Raw genomic sequence first — 17,459 nt, forward strand, 5'->3', positions numbered from 1 at the left:
CAATTGTAAAAGGCCTCTCTTTGCCAGGGGTGGGGTGGAGGTGAAGTTGTTGGTGGAGCTTTAAGCAGCGAGCTCCAGAAGCAGTTTCCGCGATGATGGAGACGCTTGGTCCATGTCCATGCGCGAGCGCCTCCCAAAGCAAGGCCGGCACGAAAGAGACGCGCTCCCATTCACTCTTCCGCGGCCACGCTACATATTGGAAATGCTCTAGAATATTCCAGGCCAGCGTGTCATCGCATGCCATAGAGCAGTCCAATATTACACGACAATCACCATGCGATCGCGATCTTCCCATGTCACTATATATATAGCACTATACGAAAGGCTTTGAACACCACCAGACGTCTCGCGATTACGAGCCAGGGGCTTTGAAGCTCCAAAACAGATACCAACCACCCAATACGGCCTCCAGAACACATGAATTAGCCATCGCCGTGAGTATGGCAGAGGGACTACCACCCTCCAGTACCACTAGCCGTCTCCTGCCCCTCCTTTCCCTCTACCAACCTGACAGTTTCCTCCAACACCAGCAAGTCTCTCTCAATCATCTCCGCCCAATTCTGAATATCCCCCACCTCATTCAACTTTTTGGTGCCTTTCTGTAACAGCTTGTCCCACTCGGCGCCCTGTTTAGCCAGCACCGCCGTCTGCTTAGCGAGCTCCTTCTCCTGCTTTGATATGGCTGCGGAGTTGGAATGTAGGTCTGCAGTGCGTGTACGCATCTCGTTGGTGAGGGAGGCGCCGACGGATGAGAGGGATGCAGTGACGGCAGCGCGGGCTTCTGCTGTATGCCGGGCGGCTTCTGATTCCGTAGGGGAAGACATGGCTGAGATAGCTGTTCTGTTGAATAGGAACGACCTGAGGGCGTTGAAATGGGGAATTATGAACGGTAGATGAGCTAGTATGGGGTCTTGAAGCGTAAAGGCAGGCCAACCAGGCCGAGCCATTGTTGGTCGGGGAGCTATCCCACTTATGGCGCCTGCAGACGCATAACCATTCTCGCGTCTACCTGCTTTGCATCATGGTGAGCTCTTGGGGTGATCTTCTGACAGACGGACAGCGCTGTCGGGGCCACTTCTGGTCCATGATATGAGGGTGTAACGGAGGCCAATGTGAGTGGCCAGATCAAGAGGTGACTGGGGCAATGCTAGGCAGTACCTCGCCAGGAACATCCTACCTTCGTACACATATCTGGGATCATAAACACGTGTTCAAGCAACGCTGGACGCAGCAGAGAATATGAATGGCAAGACTACAACCACGAGACGACTAAGTGGCAGGTAATGGTGAGCCATGGGACGGCATCAAGCGGATATTTGTTATAGTAGAGACTGGTAGAAAGGGTGTTGACGGCTACACAGATTCGCTTTAATACTATAATATGAGGGCTCAAAGAGATGCGTTGGAGGGGTCTGTAGTACAGAGACCAGCTCGCATACAATAGTAATGCACGTCATCATAGACCATGAGAATGGACAAATCAAAGGGCGGACAACAGGAAAGATTAGTCGTACGTGGCTTGGATTCGGGTTCTTGTGTATCACAGAGGGGACATGGCGGGATTTTGATTGATAGAAGCGGGGCAAAGAGCCATGCGCACAAGTAGCAACTTTAGCCGAGCTTATCGATAAACCTCTATCGTCGCACCTTTCTTCTCTTCCGTCCTCCGGCCTCCTTCAAATTTGATGTTACAGGCTCATCAGCCTTGTCTAATGGCAAATCCCTCTTCTTCACATTCGTGTTTCCATTTTTCAGTGCTTCCTCTTCCGCCACTGTCTGCTCATACGTCTCATACTTGTATTTGAAACCCGGATGATCGCTTCGTAACCCCTTCTGGCCCTTTCCATATATTCTTTCTCGATACGTCAGTACGGGAGCTCCTTCTTTAATCGGCTCGTCCAACAGGCCTCGTCGTCTCAGTTCGGGTGCAAGAAGCGTTGATACATCCTCAAAGCTGCCAGGCGAGACCACGTAGGCGATGTTGAACCCATCAACATCAGCAATGTCAACCCACTGCTCGAATATATCGGCAACTTGCGACGGTGAACCCTTGGGCATTGCTCCCGTGCCGCCTATTGCAACTAGCTTTCCCAAGTTTCGGACTGTGAGGGGCGGGATGTCGGTCCCTGAGTATCGTAGGTTGTACGTAGAGCTTTGCTGAAGTCGCTGCCATTGACCGACTGGTACGTCTTGTTCTGTGAGCAGATGATCTAGATCAAATTGTGATACGTCAACGCCTGTGGCTGCACACCATTGCGCCAGTCCGCCTTCTTCAGACGCGTATTGAAGCGCCTCGCGGTGCTTTCGGTCAGCATCTTCCTCGTCTTTGCCAATGATAGGCGTGATCATAGCGAAGATCTTGACGGACTGTGGATCCCGTCCTGCAGCTACAGCGCCTTCACGAATTGCTTTCACGCGCGGTGCTACAACATGTGGAGAAAGTCCAGAAACGAAGATAGCCTCAGCGTGTGTTGAACCAAATTTCATCCCAGCAGCCGAGGTCCCAGCCTGAAAGAGTACTGGCGTACGTTGTGGCGACGGGTCAACGATAAAGGGCGCGTCAACAGTCCATTTACCTGAGTGCTTAATGGTCCGTATCCTTGCCGGGTCGGTGTAGATTCTCCTCTCTGCATCCTCCTTCAGCGCATCATCGGCCCATGATCCCTCCCAGAGCCTAGAATCGTGAGTACTGCGAACAAACTCAGGACTGACGAGTACTGCACTCACTTGTAGAGAATTCGGAGATATTCATCGGCATTCTCATACCGTTGATCATGCTCAACATACGGCAACCCCACCTTATCACAAACATTAGCTTCCTACCACGCATACTTAAGGACCAGCTACTTACAGCCTTCGAAGCTGCGGGTTTCCAGCTAGTTACGATGTTCCACCCAAAGCGGCCACCGGTCAAATGATCGAGCGTTGTGAACCGTTTCGCGACAACATACGGTTGCTCATACGATGTCGACGTTGTGGCTGCAAAGTTGAGGTGCTTTGTCACGGACGCCATAGCGGAGATAGGCTACATAGATGGCTTCTCAGCGTCGCCCATGTGTACCGAGGCAGATATCGCTCAGGAGGACTTACTATGATGGGATCGGCCATCGGGAATTGAGCTCCAGTTCGAATTGCAGGTGCCGCACTTCCCTCCAGGACATCATATGGGCCATACGTGTCAGCTAGAAAGTATCCGACAAAACTTCCTTTCTCTAAGATCTTTGCCAGATCGGTCCAGTAGCTGAGGTCTCGTCGCTTATCCTTACTTCGATCTCGCGGATTAGCCCACTGGCCAAAGGCCAGATGGCTGGGCGTAAACATATCAAAAGCATTGAGCAGAAGCTTCTTCTTCGGTTTACGTACCCCGTTCGCTCGAGTGGCGTTGGCAGGCATGCTGGGCAATAAACTTGGGTAAGTAGATGTGAAGTCGAGATAGTAAATCTCGATCTTTAAAACCAAATGTCACGAGTAGGTACAAGGTGTAAGTGGGGTGCCTATGTTTATATAACAAGCGGTTATCTCCACACTTCCCATGTCGATGCTGACACCATGCAAAGTGCATCTTGCGACTTAAGCGCCAGTTCCTTCTGCCACAGAACTGTCGACGCGACGTGGTACCGACGTGGAAACGTCTCGCTACCTCGATTCACGCACATGCATTATCTACGCCGCTGTCGGAAACAATTATCAAGTTAGGCCCGCTATGGCTGATCTTGAGTTGCTGAAGTTGACGTGGTCCAGGGTTTCGATGTCGCGAACTCGTCTACGATTGCGCCATTTACCTCAACATCTTGGACACTCCCACCTCCATGCCTTCATATCCGACTACACGCGCTGTGCTCCGACCTCGCCCTGTTTTGAAGGCTCTCTAGCCTGTATTTGCAATAGAGGCTATTCATTCGTCATGAAGTTAGGGCTACTACTCCACAGATATCGTATTCTGCTGCAAGGTGTCGGATGTAGACGCCCGCGTAGCGTTACATTCGAGAAGCGGCATAAGTACATAAATACGATACTGTACCTTACTGTCGGATCTGGCAGGTCGCAGATCAGCAACTTTGTGCCGGCACCATGTCGAGCTCTAAGTCACCCGAAGTGACTACTACTACTACTACTGGCGACACCACTCCCAACGTCGCTATCAACCACGATGTCGCGGTTGAGAATCGTCAAAAAGCTAGCGCGCTTGTTTCTCGAGCAGATGTCGTCAACCTAAGAGATGATCCGGAGGCTAAAGCAGCATTCCTATCGACTTTTACAGCAGAAGAAGAAAAGCGTATTATGGAAAAGGTCCATAAAATATTTTTCTTGTTGACTGGTCTGATGTTCCTTATCAAGCAAGTAAGTTCCGTGACATTTCCTATCTGTTTGAATGAGTCTACTTACACATCGTCAGATTGACCAAAACAATGCGACAAATGTCAGGGTCTTACAAGTCGGCAAACCCTCCAATATCATGAAGGAGCTCAAGATGACCTCTAACGAGTACAATTGGGTTGGGTCAATCTATGGCGTGAGTCGAAAGCCAAAGACGCAAGCATCAACTGTTAACTCGTTATCCAGATTGCTTATATCATATTCGAAGCGCCCAGCAACCTTCTCCTCAAACGCTTCTCCCCGCACAATTGGCAAGCTCGAATCTTCCTCAGCTGGGGTATCATTACTGCATGCCATGCTGCGGCTAAGAAGAAGCAAGACTTGTTAGCGATGCGATTTCTACTTGGGTACGTTGGGTTCCACGCAAAGTTCGATATATGCTAACTTTCTTGAAAGCATGTTTGAAGCTGGCATGTTTCCCGGACTTCTAGCTCAGTTCCAAGCCTGGTGAGTTATTCCATGTACGAAGCGCACTTGAGACATACACTGACTTTGTACTTTCACTTGTAAGGTACCGCCCTGATGAGATGGGTCGTGTCGTCGCCTACTTCTTCTGCTGGAGCGCCGTCTCCGGTATGGTTAGCGCGCTACTCGCCTATGGAATATCATATATGGATGGTCTTGCTGGACTTTCAGCGTGGCGATGGATCTACATCCTCGAGGGTATCGCCACCATATTGTTCTCTGGTGTTGTATGGTACTTCCTGCCAGACTTCCCGAAGAGCCCGAGGTCGAACAGGTGGTTCACCGAGCGCGAACAGGAATTCATCGAAACACGACTACCGGAGAGCGCACCGATGACGAGCGATCCAAACTTCTCGAGTAAAGAAATCAAGACTGTGCTGAGCGAGTGGTTGATCTGGAGTTTTATGCTCAGTCAAACGCTTGTAAACTTGGGGTACGTCTATACCACCATTCATTACTCCAATCTCCAATATGCTAATTACTCACCTCACTTCAGTGGATACGCATTGACGTGGTACTTGCCCACGGTAATTACTCGTCTCGGCTTTGTTGGGCTGCCGCGTAACCAACTCCTCCTCCTGCCCCCCTTCTTCGCTGCCGCCTGCGGCCTACTCTTCTCAGCCTGGTTCATGGAACGCGCATGGATTGTACGGCCCGCGTATATCATGTTCATTTTGTCTGGCATGGTCATTTGCTTCGTTCTGTTCTTCACCATTAATGATCGCGTTGGAATTTACATCGCCTGTGTTCTAGGGAATCTCTTTTACCAATCGTACTTCTCCCCGTTCTGGGCTTGGCGCAGCGCAACGCTAGTTGGGAGCACTGGTACGGCGTTCACTTTGGGCTTGCAATCTGGTATCGCACAGCTCGGAGGTGTGGTTGGGCCCCAACTCTTTCAATCGAAGTGGGCGTACAACGGATACAAGAAGTCGTTTGCCATTGCGGCGTCCTTCACCATTGCAGGCTGGGTGGCCAATCTGGGGACATGGTGGCTTACAAGGAATACGGAGTATGATGTTATGAGAGTCAGGCGCCTGGCAAATCAGGCAAGGAAGGAGGGTAGAACGAATTTAGAGGATATCAAGATTTTCCAAGAGAGGAAGTTCTACTCGGGCGTGGGCCTGAAGAGGAACAAGAACGGTTCTGAGACATCGAGCCATGTTTGATAGACAGCATAGGCTGGTAGATCGGTGGGCAGCAGATCTTACGGTGACGAACAGACCGTTGGTTAATCAACATCTTCCAAAGCCGTCGGTCTCGTGACGCACATCCCAGTCGCTACATCATTCACAAGCCTGGAAGCCGGGTACACTGTATATGCGACGCTTCCAAGAGAGGATGACGCCTAAACAGGGCTGTGTCCTTCAGCGCTTTGAAGCAGTGTCAGCATTTGATGTTGAGTAAGAAATTAGTAGTCTAATCAGGTATTGATCCCACTCAAATCCTCAACAATAGCGTCCCCGACCGTTCCCGACCGTTTTGAGAACTGTTCTCGACGATTCTTTTGTAACTTGTATTTAAACCACTATATATCTTAGTGACTGTGATGCTCTGCAAAAGTGGTAGACAGGAGATGTTCGAAGTGCTAAAGTTCCAACGAGATCAGCGTCTCGTCATATCTTCGAGAGACGCGGATCGCACGCGCTCCACGTGCTACTCAGCCTCAGCCTCCCGGATCGAAACAGGAGTATTCGAGTGCGGTGAGAGTAGTTTTGATTGCGCTTGATTCAGGTAGTTTCACGTCGTTGTATTTGCATTGGCTTCTGCGATAGAATGATGATGGGGTCAGAAGCTTGTGCGCTGCATCGTCAATCGTCAAAGTAGCACACAAACACAAAAAAGCGCATTGCATGGACTAAAGATATGTACACAAGACGCGGCTAGTTCGCTACTTGGATGTTGATGATCGGAGACGAACTTTCCGTCGGGGAAGCATAACTTCCGCAGCTCGGCGGTAGCGTCTCGGCCCATCTTTGAGGATATGTCTACACATAAGGCCGCAATCGCACCCCTGTTGCCAAATCAAATGATAAGATCTGAGAGCCAAAAAGTTAAATAGATTCACTCAGACATAGTTTTACATCACGGCCTAGGACGCTCTGAATAAAATCGACCGCGATGAACGACCCAATCGCAGACGCAAAGGCGCAAGAGGCAACACACAGCTTCACCTTCCGGATTGCAACAATGGAAGACGTCCCGGCACTCCAAAAGATGATCGGAGAGTCACTTCGCGCCTTGGGAAAAGGGTTTTACACACAAGCTGAACTAGACGGCTCGATAGGCTATCTATTCGGGCCCGATTCGGTGCTCATTCGCGACCAGTAAGTCCCAGAGTTGTAATCCTACCAAGATATCACGACGCTAATTCTACTACTTTACAGGACCTACTTCATCCTGCACCCAAACTCCCAGCCGTCAACAATCTGCGCCTGCGGTGGCTGGTCTTTTCGCAAAACGCTCTACGGCGGCGACAGCGCGCCCTCGCCATTGCGCATGCCAGAAAAGCGCAATCCGGCAGTCGATCGCGCAAGTATTCGAGCCATCTTCACGCATCCTGACTGGGCGCGCCGCGGCCTGGGCACGATGATGATGCGGTACTGCGAAGCGCGGGCAGGCGAGGGCAAAGAGGGGGAGACTGCAGGATTCACCAGGCTGGAGATGGGCGCGACGTTGAGTGGGGTCGCGCTGTATGAGAGATGTGGGTATGTGAGGAGCGGAAGAGAAGACGTCGTCACGTGCCCCAACGGAGAGGGGATTCGGATTGCGCACATGGTCAAGGATCTGCAGCAGCAAGCGAACGCGAACGCGAACGCGAACGCGAATGCGAAAGTGGATACAAATGGCGTTTGATAGTTAGGGGCCGGAGAAGAAAAAAGTAGGGCCCCAGACAGGAAACAGATGAAAAGTTTCAAACAAGCGCCTCCTACGCCCCCAGGACCGGTCAATGTTGCGATCAGCTTGCCTTGTTTGGCTTCTTGGCTCAACACCGGCACATTTCGGCTCGTATATGACCCGCTGATCGCGTACGGGCGTAACAGCGCGCGTAATGGAAGGATGGGGGGGCGTCTTCCTAATACGCGCTAGTGACGGTGGTGGCCTCGCAGGACGGAACCGAATGCGGAGAAAGAAGACTCGGGGACGTGGGTTGTAGCGCCATGATACAGCATACCTCAGGTCAGTTCATGACACCAGTTCCAACACTAGACGGTGTCATGCTGTACGAGCGAGTTTTAAATCATCGGGGCCAATCGAGGCGTATAAGTTTGACTGTTTGTCCGTTGTTGCAATGCATTGCTGATATCCCATTTCTCATCTTGCTTTGAAAATCTCATCATCGTAACGTTCAGTACGAAACCGAATACCAAAATCCGAGGCCAAGGTCTCAGTCGAAAGTTCCGATATCCATTACAAAGAAATGTCCGATCCAAAAGCCGCCGCCTTGTCAACCGCCATTGTAATCATCGCGCTACCGACCGGCTCATGATACTACACACGACGCTGCAACTCTAAAAACCCCGGTTCACAACGAAATTATCGTTCATTGTGAAATACGAAGTGGTCAGAGTAATTCGAAGGAAAAGAGGAGGAGTTTGGTTTAGCTGGACACTGGAAAGAAATCTGACTTGGGGTGGTGAGACGGGGTTCTGGCTCACGTCGTGTGCTTGTCTTTAATGCTATATCGAAGAGCGTTGGTCAAGGAAGGACATGAATTGAGAAAAGAGCTGGTGTAAGATCTGGGATAGAGGTACAGGGCAGAAACCAAAAGCGTAGAACTATCACATTTATCACGTCATGTGCACAAAAGGATGAATATTGGAAACACTTTTTTTTTGTTGGGAATACCTAGAGGGCAAAAATGAGAAATTATCCAAGTCCAAGAAAGAAAGAAAGAAACCATGCATCCACTTTCCAGAATCGGGAACCATACCACCTCCCAGTAACCTAACATTTTGCAAAGATGAAGAAGAAAACCCTTGAATGCTGCCAATGCAAAAGTATTGAAATAACAAACTTTTTACATATCCATCCAGTTATTCTGAGGCTGCAAAAGAGCTGCCGATGCTGGATATCGAGAGGGTGCTATGGAATGTCGCAAGTCGGAAGGGATAGAATATTGAACATTTCGTGACGCTTGTATGCAGGAAGGATGTGAGCTTGGTCGATCGCATAGCTGTGAGCAAAAGCTTTTCTCGCCGGAAACTCGAAACGCAATGAAGGCGTAAAAGAGTCCATGAAGGATCTACCTAGAATTACCAAATACAACTCATACCTTCAAGGTGACGCGAACGGTACTGCGATCGATTTGGCTGCTGTTGTGCGGTATGTGACAATTATGGTACCTAGTGATCACAATTGGAGAAGTTGAAAGCAGAGCCAAATCGATGCGTTACCGTAGGGGACCTTGAAGATTATGACGCTGACTTGCATACTTTCAATGGAGACTTTGACGTGGGAAGTGTCTGTAGAAAAGAGCTCAAGGCCCTTGCGAGGAGTCTTTTATGACTCTAAGAAGGCGTCGATATCCTTCTCAAGGTTCTTGCTCCATAGATACTCGCGATCTGGCTCAATCTGGTCGTCAACCGGGAGATAAATGTCCTCCATGGTCGGAATGCGGGCAACCTGATCGATAGGGTACTGCTCGATGACTGGGAGTTGATTCCACTGAAGAGTGGGCGGGCCTTCTTCACGAGGAAGGGGCAAGAAGCGTCCGACGCCAGTTTTGGCCCGATCATCACCCTCCCACTTCATCTCAGGCATAGAGGGCCAAGGCGACACCTCATCCTTGCCATTCATCCAATCGTCGCACCAGATCGTGTGTTCTCCAAGGACGCGTCCCAAGTTACCATGCCCATCGAAGTTTCCTTCAAGCCCCCACTTTCTGAGGTTGTGTTGGACATGGGGAGCAATAACCGGGGAGATACGGGCTTCTTCTTTCGCCTTGACCTGATTTGCAAGCCTGCTTGCCTGGGAAGCAACTATGGCTTCACGGTGAGCAATATAGTCAGAGATCTTCCACTTGGCGACTTCGGAGTTCTTGAACAGCCGGCGCATGGCGTTGCGTATCACCATAAACTCTTGCTGGGCTTGCTGATCGGGGGACATCCACGTACGTGAGCTGCGATAGCCTGAACCTCCAGCCCTGCCGCTGTATGAAGTTGTCGAGCGGTGATTACTATCCCTGCGAGAGTTCTCACGGAGGGGAGGATCGGAAGAGCTGGAGTCATGGTACGACTTGACGCCACGATGGAACGGACTACTGTAACGATCTGTACCACCTCTGAAGAAGCGCACTCCCCCATCGTCTATCGACAGGTTGCTCAACTTGAGTTCGTTAGGGCTGCTGAGGGAGAGCACGCCATCACCATTAGGGTGGTCGTCGGGGCTTGTATCCTGGTGTAGTGTGTCTCCACTGCTGTCGGAAGGTGGCGATGTCGTTTGGCTGACCTGCACGTCGAGCGGGTCATTGATGCTGATTCCGCCGGTTGATTCACCACCTGCTGTCTCGACGTAACCGGCCATCGAAGAGTAATGTATGGATCTTGTGCGATAATAGGCCGAGTAGGTCGCCTCGTTGTGCGGGGTGTTGATAGACTACTGCAGGTTCGTGATGATGTCGATCAGACCCCTACAAAGTATATTCGAAGTGTTGGCCTGAGTTGTATATAGGGAAGTGGGGAGGTTAATGTTTCGGGAAGTTGATCTTGGGTGAACCGAGCCGGCAGCGGTGAAAGTATCAACACCCTCGCACGATGATGTAACCTAGGCAATATGGATAGTGCTTTTGCTGTCTCGATCAGTGATTGCTCAGCCTAAGTCCTCCGAAGGGCCAGCGACAATGTCACAGCCTTCCCAGTCGCTATACCTCGTCCAGGACAGCCGGGCATGTGATGCATGAAGTAATATAGATAGAAGGTGTGACTTCACGATCTCACAGTGGGCCAATGAAAGATTCGCTGCTCTATCACCGCCCTCCGTGCATTGACAACGACTTGTAATGGGAGTACAATGCAGCATTGACCACGTACCTGATGATCTGGCGTGGGAAATGAGGGGGCTTTGTGGGGTTGAAACTTTGAACCGGAATTCTCGGACCACAGTAGCGGAGAGCTAGATATCTGTGAAGAACTGCTTGCTTTATGTGAGTATGAGAAACGATTGTCTTCGAGTGGGCAAAGCAAGTAGCGAGAACTTACGAATGCTGAGAGTAAGAGGTACCTAGAGCACAGGTAGCGTCCCACGGCTAGAGGGTGATCAGGGCAAGAGTCACCTTATTAGGACCCAGAACGCTGCCTGAGATCAATAAGTGTCTAGGACAGTTCTGCCTAAAATTGACTGATGCTGGGGAGAGGTGAAGAACGTTCGTAGTGGCCGGACTATTGTACCTATCACCTGCAGCCTGGATAGATCGTCACAAGTTGAAGTGAGTCTCCGCCGGGTCAGTCTAGCGGTGACTTGAGAGGTGCGTGATGGTCTGCTTAGCGGTACGGTAGCGGTCAGAAGGCGGTGTATCCGATCTATATGCTTGACGCTCGCGAACCGAACGCGAAGCAGTAATCTAAACGTGCCAAAAAGCTGGAGCTTGCGCGTAATTGCTGGTAATCAAAGACAAGTCGGGTTGCGAAGCTGGTAGCGGGTGCGGCACGAAATTGACACTGTTTAAGAGAAGAAGGGTGGCGCGAGAGTTCTAGATGAGCGAATATGGAAAAGGTGGAATCGAGCAGAGAAGAAAAGGCCTTTTGGCGGGGCAAGGTGAAGATATCGTGACCCAGCACGGCCTGCCACGGGCGAATGGCGCAGAGGACGCCCGGAACACCTTGAGAACAGACTAGAAAAGCCAATACGTAGTAACTCGGGGGTGCTGCTTTCACCACGAGCTCGAAATTGTCGGAGGGGGCCAGGTAGGGAAAGAGTGCTAGGCAGCGACCAGCGCTACTTGGCAGGAAACGAGTGCGCAAAGGATACCAAAGGATATGGGGGGTTGATATGAGTTGATGATGGAGACTAGAAGAGGAGATTAACAGACGCATTGCGCGGGACATGTCGTTGCGCGTTCTTTGAGCCGGCAGCAGCTACGAAAGATGGCATGTCCACGAATCAGCAATCGCGTATGACTACTCTTTCCTGTTTGAAAGATACGACAATCCAACTACTCATAAGCCGAAGAAAACCACCGACATCAGAGTTTCGTCCGGGGCTATACCAAGGGCCAGAGCATGGTGTGTCGCATAGAGGTTGATTTACGTTGGATTCTGTTCTGTGTTAACGCATTCTCCTAATGGACTGCTAGACTGATGGTGGCAAATAGTGTTTCGCTTGCTAATCACATAGGTGACGAAGGGGATCCTATTTAGAGAGTTGTGAAGGCTCATGACTGTGATTCTAGAATCGGTACTTTAACACACGTCCTCTGCGTAGAGAAATACCAGTAATGCAGTAGCAGGGGTTGCTGGCGGAACACGGACTCCAAAGTGGCATCGAGAGATCGGGAACGGAATCGGGCACAACATAAATAGCACGAGTAGAGACGGAGAGACGAAACTCTCCAAGGATACAAGGAGATGAATGAAGTTCAGATGGACGTGGGACGTGTCTGGGGCTGAGATACCGCCCACGCGTTCATTGGGCAGGAGCGACCGCGCTTGGGCCAGCTTCTCCACGGCAAGCGCTACGCCGCAGCCACGCGATCGGGGCCTCCATCGGGTCACCAAGCAAGGAAGGAAGCGTCACTGTCTCCATGGTTGGAGGCGCCCGTCTCTCTTCCCCATGGCAGGTATCGGCTGGGTGACGCTGTCGTGTAGCATGCTGTACCTCACCCACTGGAACACGTGAGCGATGATGATGAAGCCTCTGAAACACAGCAGCACACGGAAGAGAGCGCGCAGTGGCAGCGATGACGTCTCCACTATAGCTGCAGAAAAGGAAAAAAAACAGGGCATTATCGGACGCCACAGCAGCCGTGCGGCCAGCCCCTACAAAGCCGTTGCGTCGCGCATCTCACCACGCCTTGAGCACCTCCTCTGCCAGCGACCGTCGTTCAGAAGTCGTGTTCCCTTGCGCTCGACATCCTCTCCAACGCTGCGACGGCTGTACATGTCACGAGGTGCGCACGTCGTGAAGATTTGCGTGCCTCGCCCTCTGTGCGACTGTCGCAGCAGCCAGTGAGCGCAAGCCGTGGAACAAAGGACACCCGCTCAGACAAATTCGCGACAGCCACTCGAGGACAAAGAGGCTCAAAATAACAGAACTGACGCTGGCAAAGCAATTTGTTCTAGCGCGTTGTTTTGGGCCTTCCCCCAGCCCGACCATCTGACAAGCAAACGACTGGTCGGGAGTGGCTTACTCTACATCCAAGGGCGCCTATTTGGGCCACCACCACCCCCCGAAATCGCCTGTTCAAACTAGAGCCTCGCGGACTGGATGCGCTGCTGAAACCATCAGGTCGAGCAGGCCTCTCCCCGGGGTGCCATTGGTACCTTGCGGGACGCCTGCAACTGGTCCTCGCTTTCTCGCGGTACGTCGTCCCCCATTCAACTTAGTCATTGTGAAAGTAGTTATTCGCGAGCCTCCCCACCTGACTCTCCTTCACTTACCTTGCTTCACACCCCATTCTTTTCTTTATTGCATTGTACGGAGCGTTGGGTTTTCCTATTGTTCTCTATTGTCTTCTTTCCAGCATATCCGCTTAATACTTTTTCTACTGGGCGACCTATCTCTGGCAGATATTCTTGTTCAAGCTGGCCTATCCCCTCTCTCTCATCGATCCTTGACTCATCGATCCGATTACTCAAACCCCTTCTCGCATCTAATACATCCTTCAGACCAGGTTTCGCAGCCATACACCTCCGCCATGGCTTCCTCAGCGAACCAACAGCAACCCTTCCCGACTGTGCCTCCATCTATGTCCGCTGGCGAGAATCATGAGATGCGAGACTACTACCCACCGCAAGATGCACCACGACCTACAATAAACCAGACACCAAACTTCAAACCATACCTCGGCCTTCGAGCTAGGCTCTCACAGATATGGATCAATCGCTGGACGATTCTACTACTCCTAGTCCTTGTGCGACTACTTTTCGCCATCGCAAGCACTAATTCAAGCCTTACTTCCGCCCGCCGTGAAGCCCTCAGTGCTTGCACCCAAGTCGAGAACATCGGCAGCTCCATGGCTTCCATGCCACACTACATGTCCAAGGGCATCAACGAAATGACTGCCTCTGGAATCGACAAGGCAGTCAGCGGCCTCATGGCAATGTTGGAGATGAGTGTCACGGGTATCGAAGAAATCATCCTCTTCGTCATTCACATGATGACAAGTACATACCTCTGCCTCATCACCCTGGCCGTTAGTGGCAGCCTCCACGCAGCTGTCGAACTTGGCAACGAAATCAATAAGAAATTGGACGAGACCATCAACGAGGTCACCGACGATATGGGCAATGCAGTCAAATCTGTCACTGATGGAATCAACTCCGTCATGAGCAAAATCAACATCAACCTACCCGGGTTCAACAAGCCAAGCATCAACCTGGACCAACAGATTACCAAGTTGAAGGCACTCGAACTACCCCCTGAAATGCAGCAAGGTCTTCAAAAGCTCAACCAGTCGATTCCGACTTTTGCCGAAGTCCAGAACTTCACGGACAACATCATTCGCACACCTTTTGAAGAAGTAAAGAAGCTCATCAAGGGCATGGACACGTTCGAGTTTGACCGCAAACTGCTCCCCGTACCGCAGAAGGAAACGCTCAACTTCTGCTCCGAAGGCAACTCTATCAACGACTTCTTCGATGATCTCATCGAGATGGCCTACAATGCACGGAAGATTGCCCTCGGTGTACTCATCGTTGCCGCCATCATTGTTTGCGTTCCGATGGCTTGGTTGGAAACCCGCCGTTACCGGAGGATGCAGGAGCGCGCTGCGCTTTTCGCAGAAGGTCACGATGGACTGGACGTTGTCTATCTCGCCTCCCGCCCAACCTCCTCCGGCATCGGCTTGTGGTTTGGTAAGCGTTTCGGCTCAGCTCGTCGACAAGCTGTCATGCGCTGGGCCTGGGCTTACGCCACCTCTGTTCCAATGCTGTTCCTACTCTCTCTGGGTCTCGCAGGCCTTTTCGCTTGCTTCTGCCAATACCTTTTGTTGAAAGCTATCGAAGACAAGGCTCCCCAACTCACGAACCAGGTTGCCAACTTCGCCGAGAAAGTCGTCAATTCGCTAAACAATGCGTCCATGTCCTGGTCTGGCGGCGTCAACGGCGCCGTCGGCAAGCTAGACGATAAAATCAACGACGACCTCCTCGGCTGGGTGAATAGCAGCACGACTGCAGTCAATGACACCCTCAACGGCTTCGTGAATGAGATGAGCAAGACTCTAAATGACACGTTCGGCGGAACTGTCTTGTATGACCCGATTAAAGAAGTGCTCAACTGTTTGATCGGACTGAAGATCGCTGGTTTTCAGAAAGGTCTCACCTGGGTTCAAGAGCACGCACACGTCCGGTTCCCGGGCGTTGCTAACGACACGTTCTCTCTCGGCGCCCTTGCTGAGAAGAGCGACTCAGACTCAGCCGCCGCACTTCTTGCTAATCCAAACGGGAAAGCAAAGGATGAGATTACCGAAGCTGTCCAACACGTTATCGAGAAGCTCATGAGTGGCATTCAAACCGAAGCGCTCATTTCCACCACAATAATTCTCATTTGGCTCTTCATCGCCATTGGTGGCCTCGTCTACGCTTCGACTCATCTCTTCCGCCGTGACGACCCAGAAATGGGAAGAAATCCCTACGTCATCGACCCTGCCATTGATAGCGATGCCAAGCCTGCTCAAGACTACCATACTGCTGCACCACCGCAATACGTCGCCAATGACTACAATGTCAACAAAGCTGCGCCCTATACGCTCGCACCCCGACCTTTTTCGACTTTCGAACACGAAGTCGACCCTCAGACAGAAAAGGTTGGAACAGTTGGGTCGCACGTAGTCACTGAATCCTCTCGACCCGGTCATTTCCGATCGAGCAGCCATGGACAGCTCGCCGATCCATCACCTCTCGACGATAGGCAAAGTCCGCTCTCCGACCGCCAATACCCCCGCGAAAAGCAACAGAATCCGTTTATCTAAAAATCCATCTACTCTGTCGATAACCCTTACGTCTGCCACCTGACCTTTCGGCTTGCCTTCTGTGTCTCCCGGTAGACGACAATGGGTTACTATCAAACCAAAAAAAACCCGACTTGTGATGAGCCGTAATTGCTCAGACCGAACCGTGGATCCTTTGAAGTTTTTTGTTTCTTCATCACGATGATGCGAATACGCTCTCTGAAGAAGAACATGGCACATGGTCGCGTTGATGAAGCTTGCTTCTCCGTGGCCATGTGCTTGGTGTTTCATTTTACATTCTCTTTGCTCAATACCCCCGTATGTAATACCTGTGTTTATTTGCTGTGTCAATGCTCTGCCTTGCGGGCGTGCGTTGGATCGATATCCCCTCATTGTCTATTTGAGTGAGAGCGGAGCATTGTAGACAAGTTTCTGTCAAGTCATTTTCTTACATTTCTTTTCACGCAAGATTTGTTTCCAAGTTACTCTACAATTGTTCTTTTGTCTTTCATTGATGAGGTTGTGTATATCTCCTTGAGTATGTCTGTTCCCGAGGTCCCTTACGCCCGAATCCGCTGTCAGCCCTCCTACGCCTCCGTTTCCCTTCTTCCATTCGCACTTTGATGCTGCATCACTTCGACCCCGCTTTGCTGTGGCTTGCCCGCTTGGCGCGCTCGACTTGACCTCATCGTGTCATAATGCTTAGGAGGATGCAATGGACCCGTAGCGATGCGTGCTGGACATGAACCGGCAACATGTGGATATGACTCGTTCATTCGCCACTTCTTCTCCGACTCCCATTAACTCACCGGCCCAATCTGGCTTTGTATGCTTTGCACCCGCTGTGGCTGTTGCTGGGGGGAGATGGGGAAGATGTTGTGCTGATTGGTAACAAGCGTTATGCTTTCCTCCTGTTCTTCTATCTTCCGATTTTTGGCGGACCAAATCGGAAGGGATGGAGTTCACGTTGAGTTGAAAGTTGACATTTTTGCGTTGTTTTGTACGGATGGTTGAAGAATCCTCGTCCTTTGGATTGAGGGTTGGTTTTTGCGCGCTTGCGCGCCGCTTTGACGAGATCCTGAGGCGCTTGCGCCCGGGACTAGCAAGAGCATTCTTTTTGAGGATGATGGGGCGCTGAATGGCTCTGATCATGTAGTAGAAGGACCCACTCGAGTCGCTCGTTTGTGGGTGTGAAAATGGAGGAGAGATGGCATGGCTTAGAGTTTAACTTTGGAAGCGCCATCGATAGCAAATTCAACGATCCTCCTCCGGCCTACGCTCCTGACAATCTTCTTGGAGTTTCTTCACACACCAGCTACCGCAGCAACACTCTCTCGTTTTGTTCATTGCTCTACACGCCTATTAATCGGGCAGAGCACCAATAGATAGATTATCAATATATACCATCCGAGAGATCATTTCTTCGCGAACAGTGACTTGGGACTTTTTGCATGTACTTCGCAGGGATGTAGATGCACGTGGCTGCTTTGCGGTCCAAGCTCCAATTGAATGC

General features: G+C 51.1%; 7 protein-coding genes across 7 annotated transcripts; 3 read left to right on the plus strand and 4 right to left on the minus strand.

Annotated features, from left to right (window-relative positions):
• Positions 1 to 107: 107 nt before the first annotated feature.
• Positions 108 to 940, minus strand: K460DRAFT_362766 (uncharacterized protein). Its single transcript, XM_040932700.1, has one exon. It carries the CDS (start codon positions 822 to 824, stop codon positions 453 to 455), a length of 372 nt encoding a protein of 123 aa, XP_040794557.1. The 5' UTR covers positions 825 to 940; the 3' UTR covers positions 108 to 452.
• Positions 941 to 1,635: 695 nt separating this feature from the next.
• Positions 1,636 to 3,393, minus strand: K460DRAFT_383261 (DszA family xenobiotic compound monooxygenase; the record flags this gene model as incomplete). Its single annotated transcript, XM_040935441.1, has 5 exons — positions 1,636 to 1,674; positions 1,735 to 2,674; positions 2,728 to 2,798; positions 2,852 to 3,025; positions 3,091 to 3,393. The coding sequence occupies 5 exons, from the start codon at positions 3,391 to 3,393 to the stop codon at positions 1,636 to 1,638; spliced, it is 1,527 nt and encodes a 508-aa protein (XP_040794558.1).
• A 655-nt stretch (positions 3,394 to 4,048) lies between these two features.
• K460DRAFT_325480 (high-affinity nicotinic acid transporter) lies at positions 4,049 to 6,272 on the plus strand. The gene is made up of 6 exons (XM_040930592.1): positions 4,049 to 4,341; positions 4,397 to 4,513; positions 4,564 to 4,724; positions 4,774 to 4,824; positions 4,889 to 5,275; positions 5,339 to 6,272. The coding sequence occupies exons 1-6, from the start codon at positions 4,072 to 4,074 to the stop codon at positions 6,006 to 6,008; spliced, it is 1,656 nt and encodes a 551-aa protein (XP_040794559.1). The 5' UTR covers positions 4,049 to 4,071; the 3' UTR covers positions 6,009 to 6,272.
• Positions 6,273 to 6,858: 586 nt separating this feature from the next.
• K460DRAFT_362768 (uncharacterized protein) lies at positions 6,859 to 8,150 on the plus strand. Its single transcript, XM_040932701.1, has 2 exons — positions 6,859 to 7,166; positions 7,227 to 8,150. The coding sequence occupies exons 1-2, from the start codon at positions 6,961 to 6,963 to the stop codon at positions 7,693 to 7,695; spliced, it is 675 nt and encodes a 224-aa protein (XP_040794560.1). The 5' UTR covers positions 6,859 to 6,960; the 3' UTR covers positions 7,696 to 8,150.
• Positions 8,151 to 9,342: 1,192 nt separating this feature from the next.
• Positions 9,343 to 10,275, minus strand: K460DRAFT_260159 (uncharacterized protein; the record flags this gene model as incomplete). Its single annotated transcript, XM_040927457.1, has 1 exon — positions 9,343 to 10,275. A coding segment is annotated over one exon (933 nt), but the record flags the coding sequence as incomplete, so codon positions are not given.
• Positions 10,276 to 10,949: 674 nt separating this feature from the next.
• K460DRAFT_45154 (uncharacterized protein) lies at positions 10,950 to 12,048 on the minus strand. The gene is made up of 2 exons (XM_040938434.1): positions 11,040 to 12,048; positions 10,950 to 10,971 (listed from the first exon to the last, which is right to left on the minus strand). The coding sequence occupies exon 1, from the start codon at positions 11,883 to 11,885 to the stop codon at positions 11,361 to 11,363; it is 525 nt and encodes a 174-aa protein (XP_040794562.1). The 5' UTR covers positions 11,886 to 12,048; the 3' UTR covers positions 10,950 to 10,971; positions 11,040 to 11,360.
• Positions 12,049 to 13,663: 1,615 nt separating this feature from the next.
• On the plus strand, positions 13,664 to 16,133 carry K460DRAFT_362774 (uncharacterized protein). The gene has a single exon (XM_040932702.1). It carries the CDS (start codon positions 13,694 to 13,696, stop codon positions 15,965 to 15,967), a length of 2,274 nt encoding a protein of 757 aa, XP_040794563.1. The 5' UTR covers positions 13,664 to 13,693; the 3' UTR covers positions 15,968 to 16,133.
• Positions 16,134 to 17,459: the final 1,326 nt, after the last annotated feature.

Source organism: Cucurbitaria berberidis, assembly GCF_010015615.1.
Source record: "Cucurbitaria berberidis CBS 394.84 unplaced genomic scaffold K460scaffold_1, whole genome shotgun sequence".
In the NCBI taxonomy this organism is placed as follows: domain Eukaryota; kingdom Fungi; phylum Ascomycota; class Dothideomycetes; order Pleosporales; family Cucurbitariaceae; genus Cucurbitaria; species Cucurbitaria berberidis.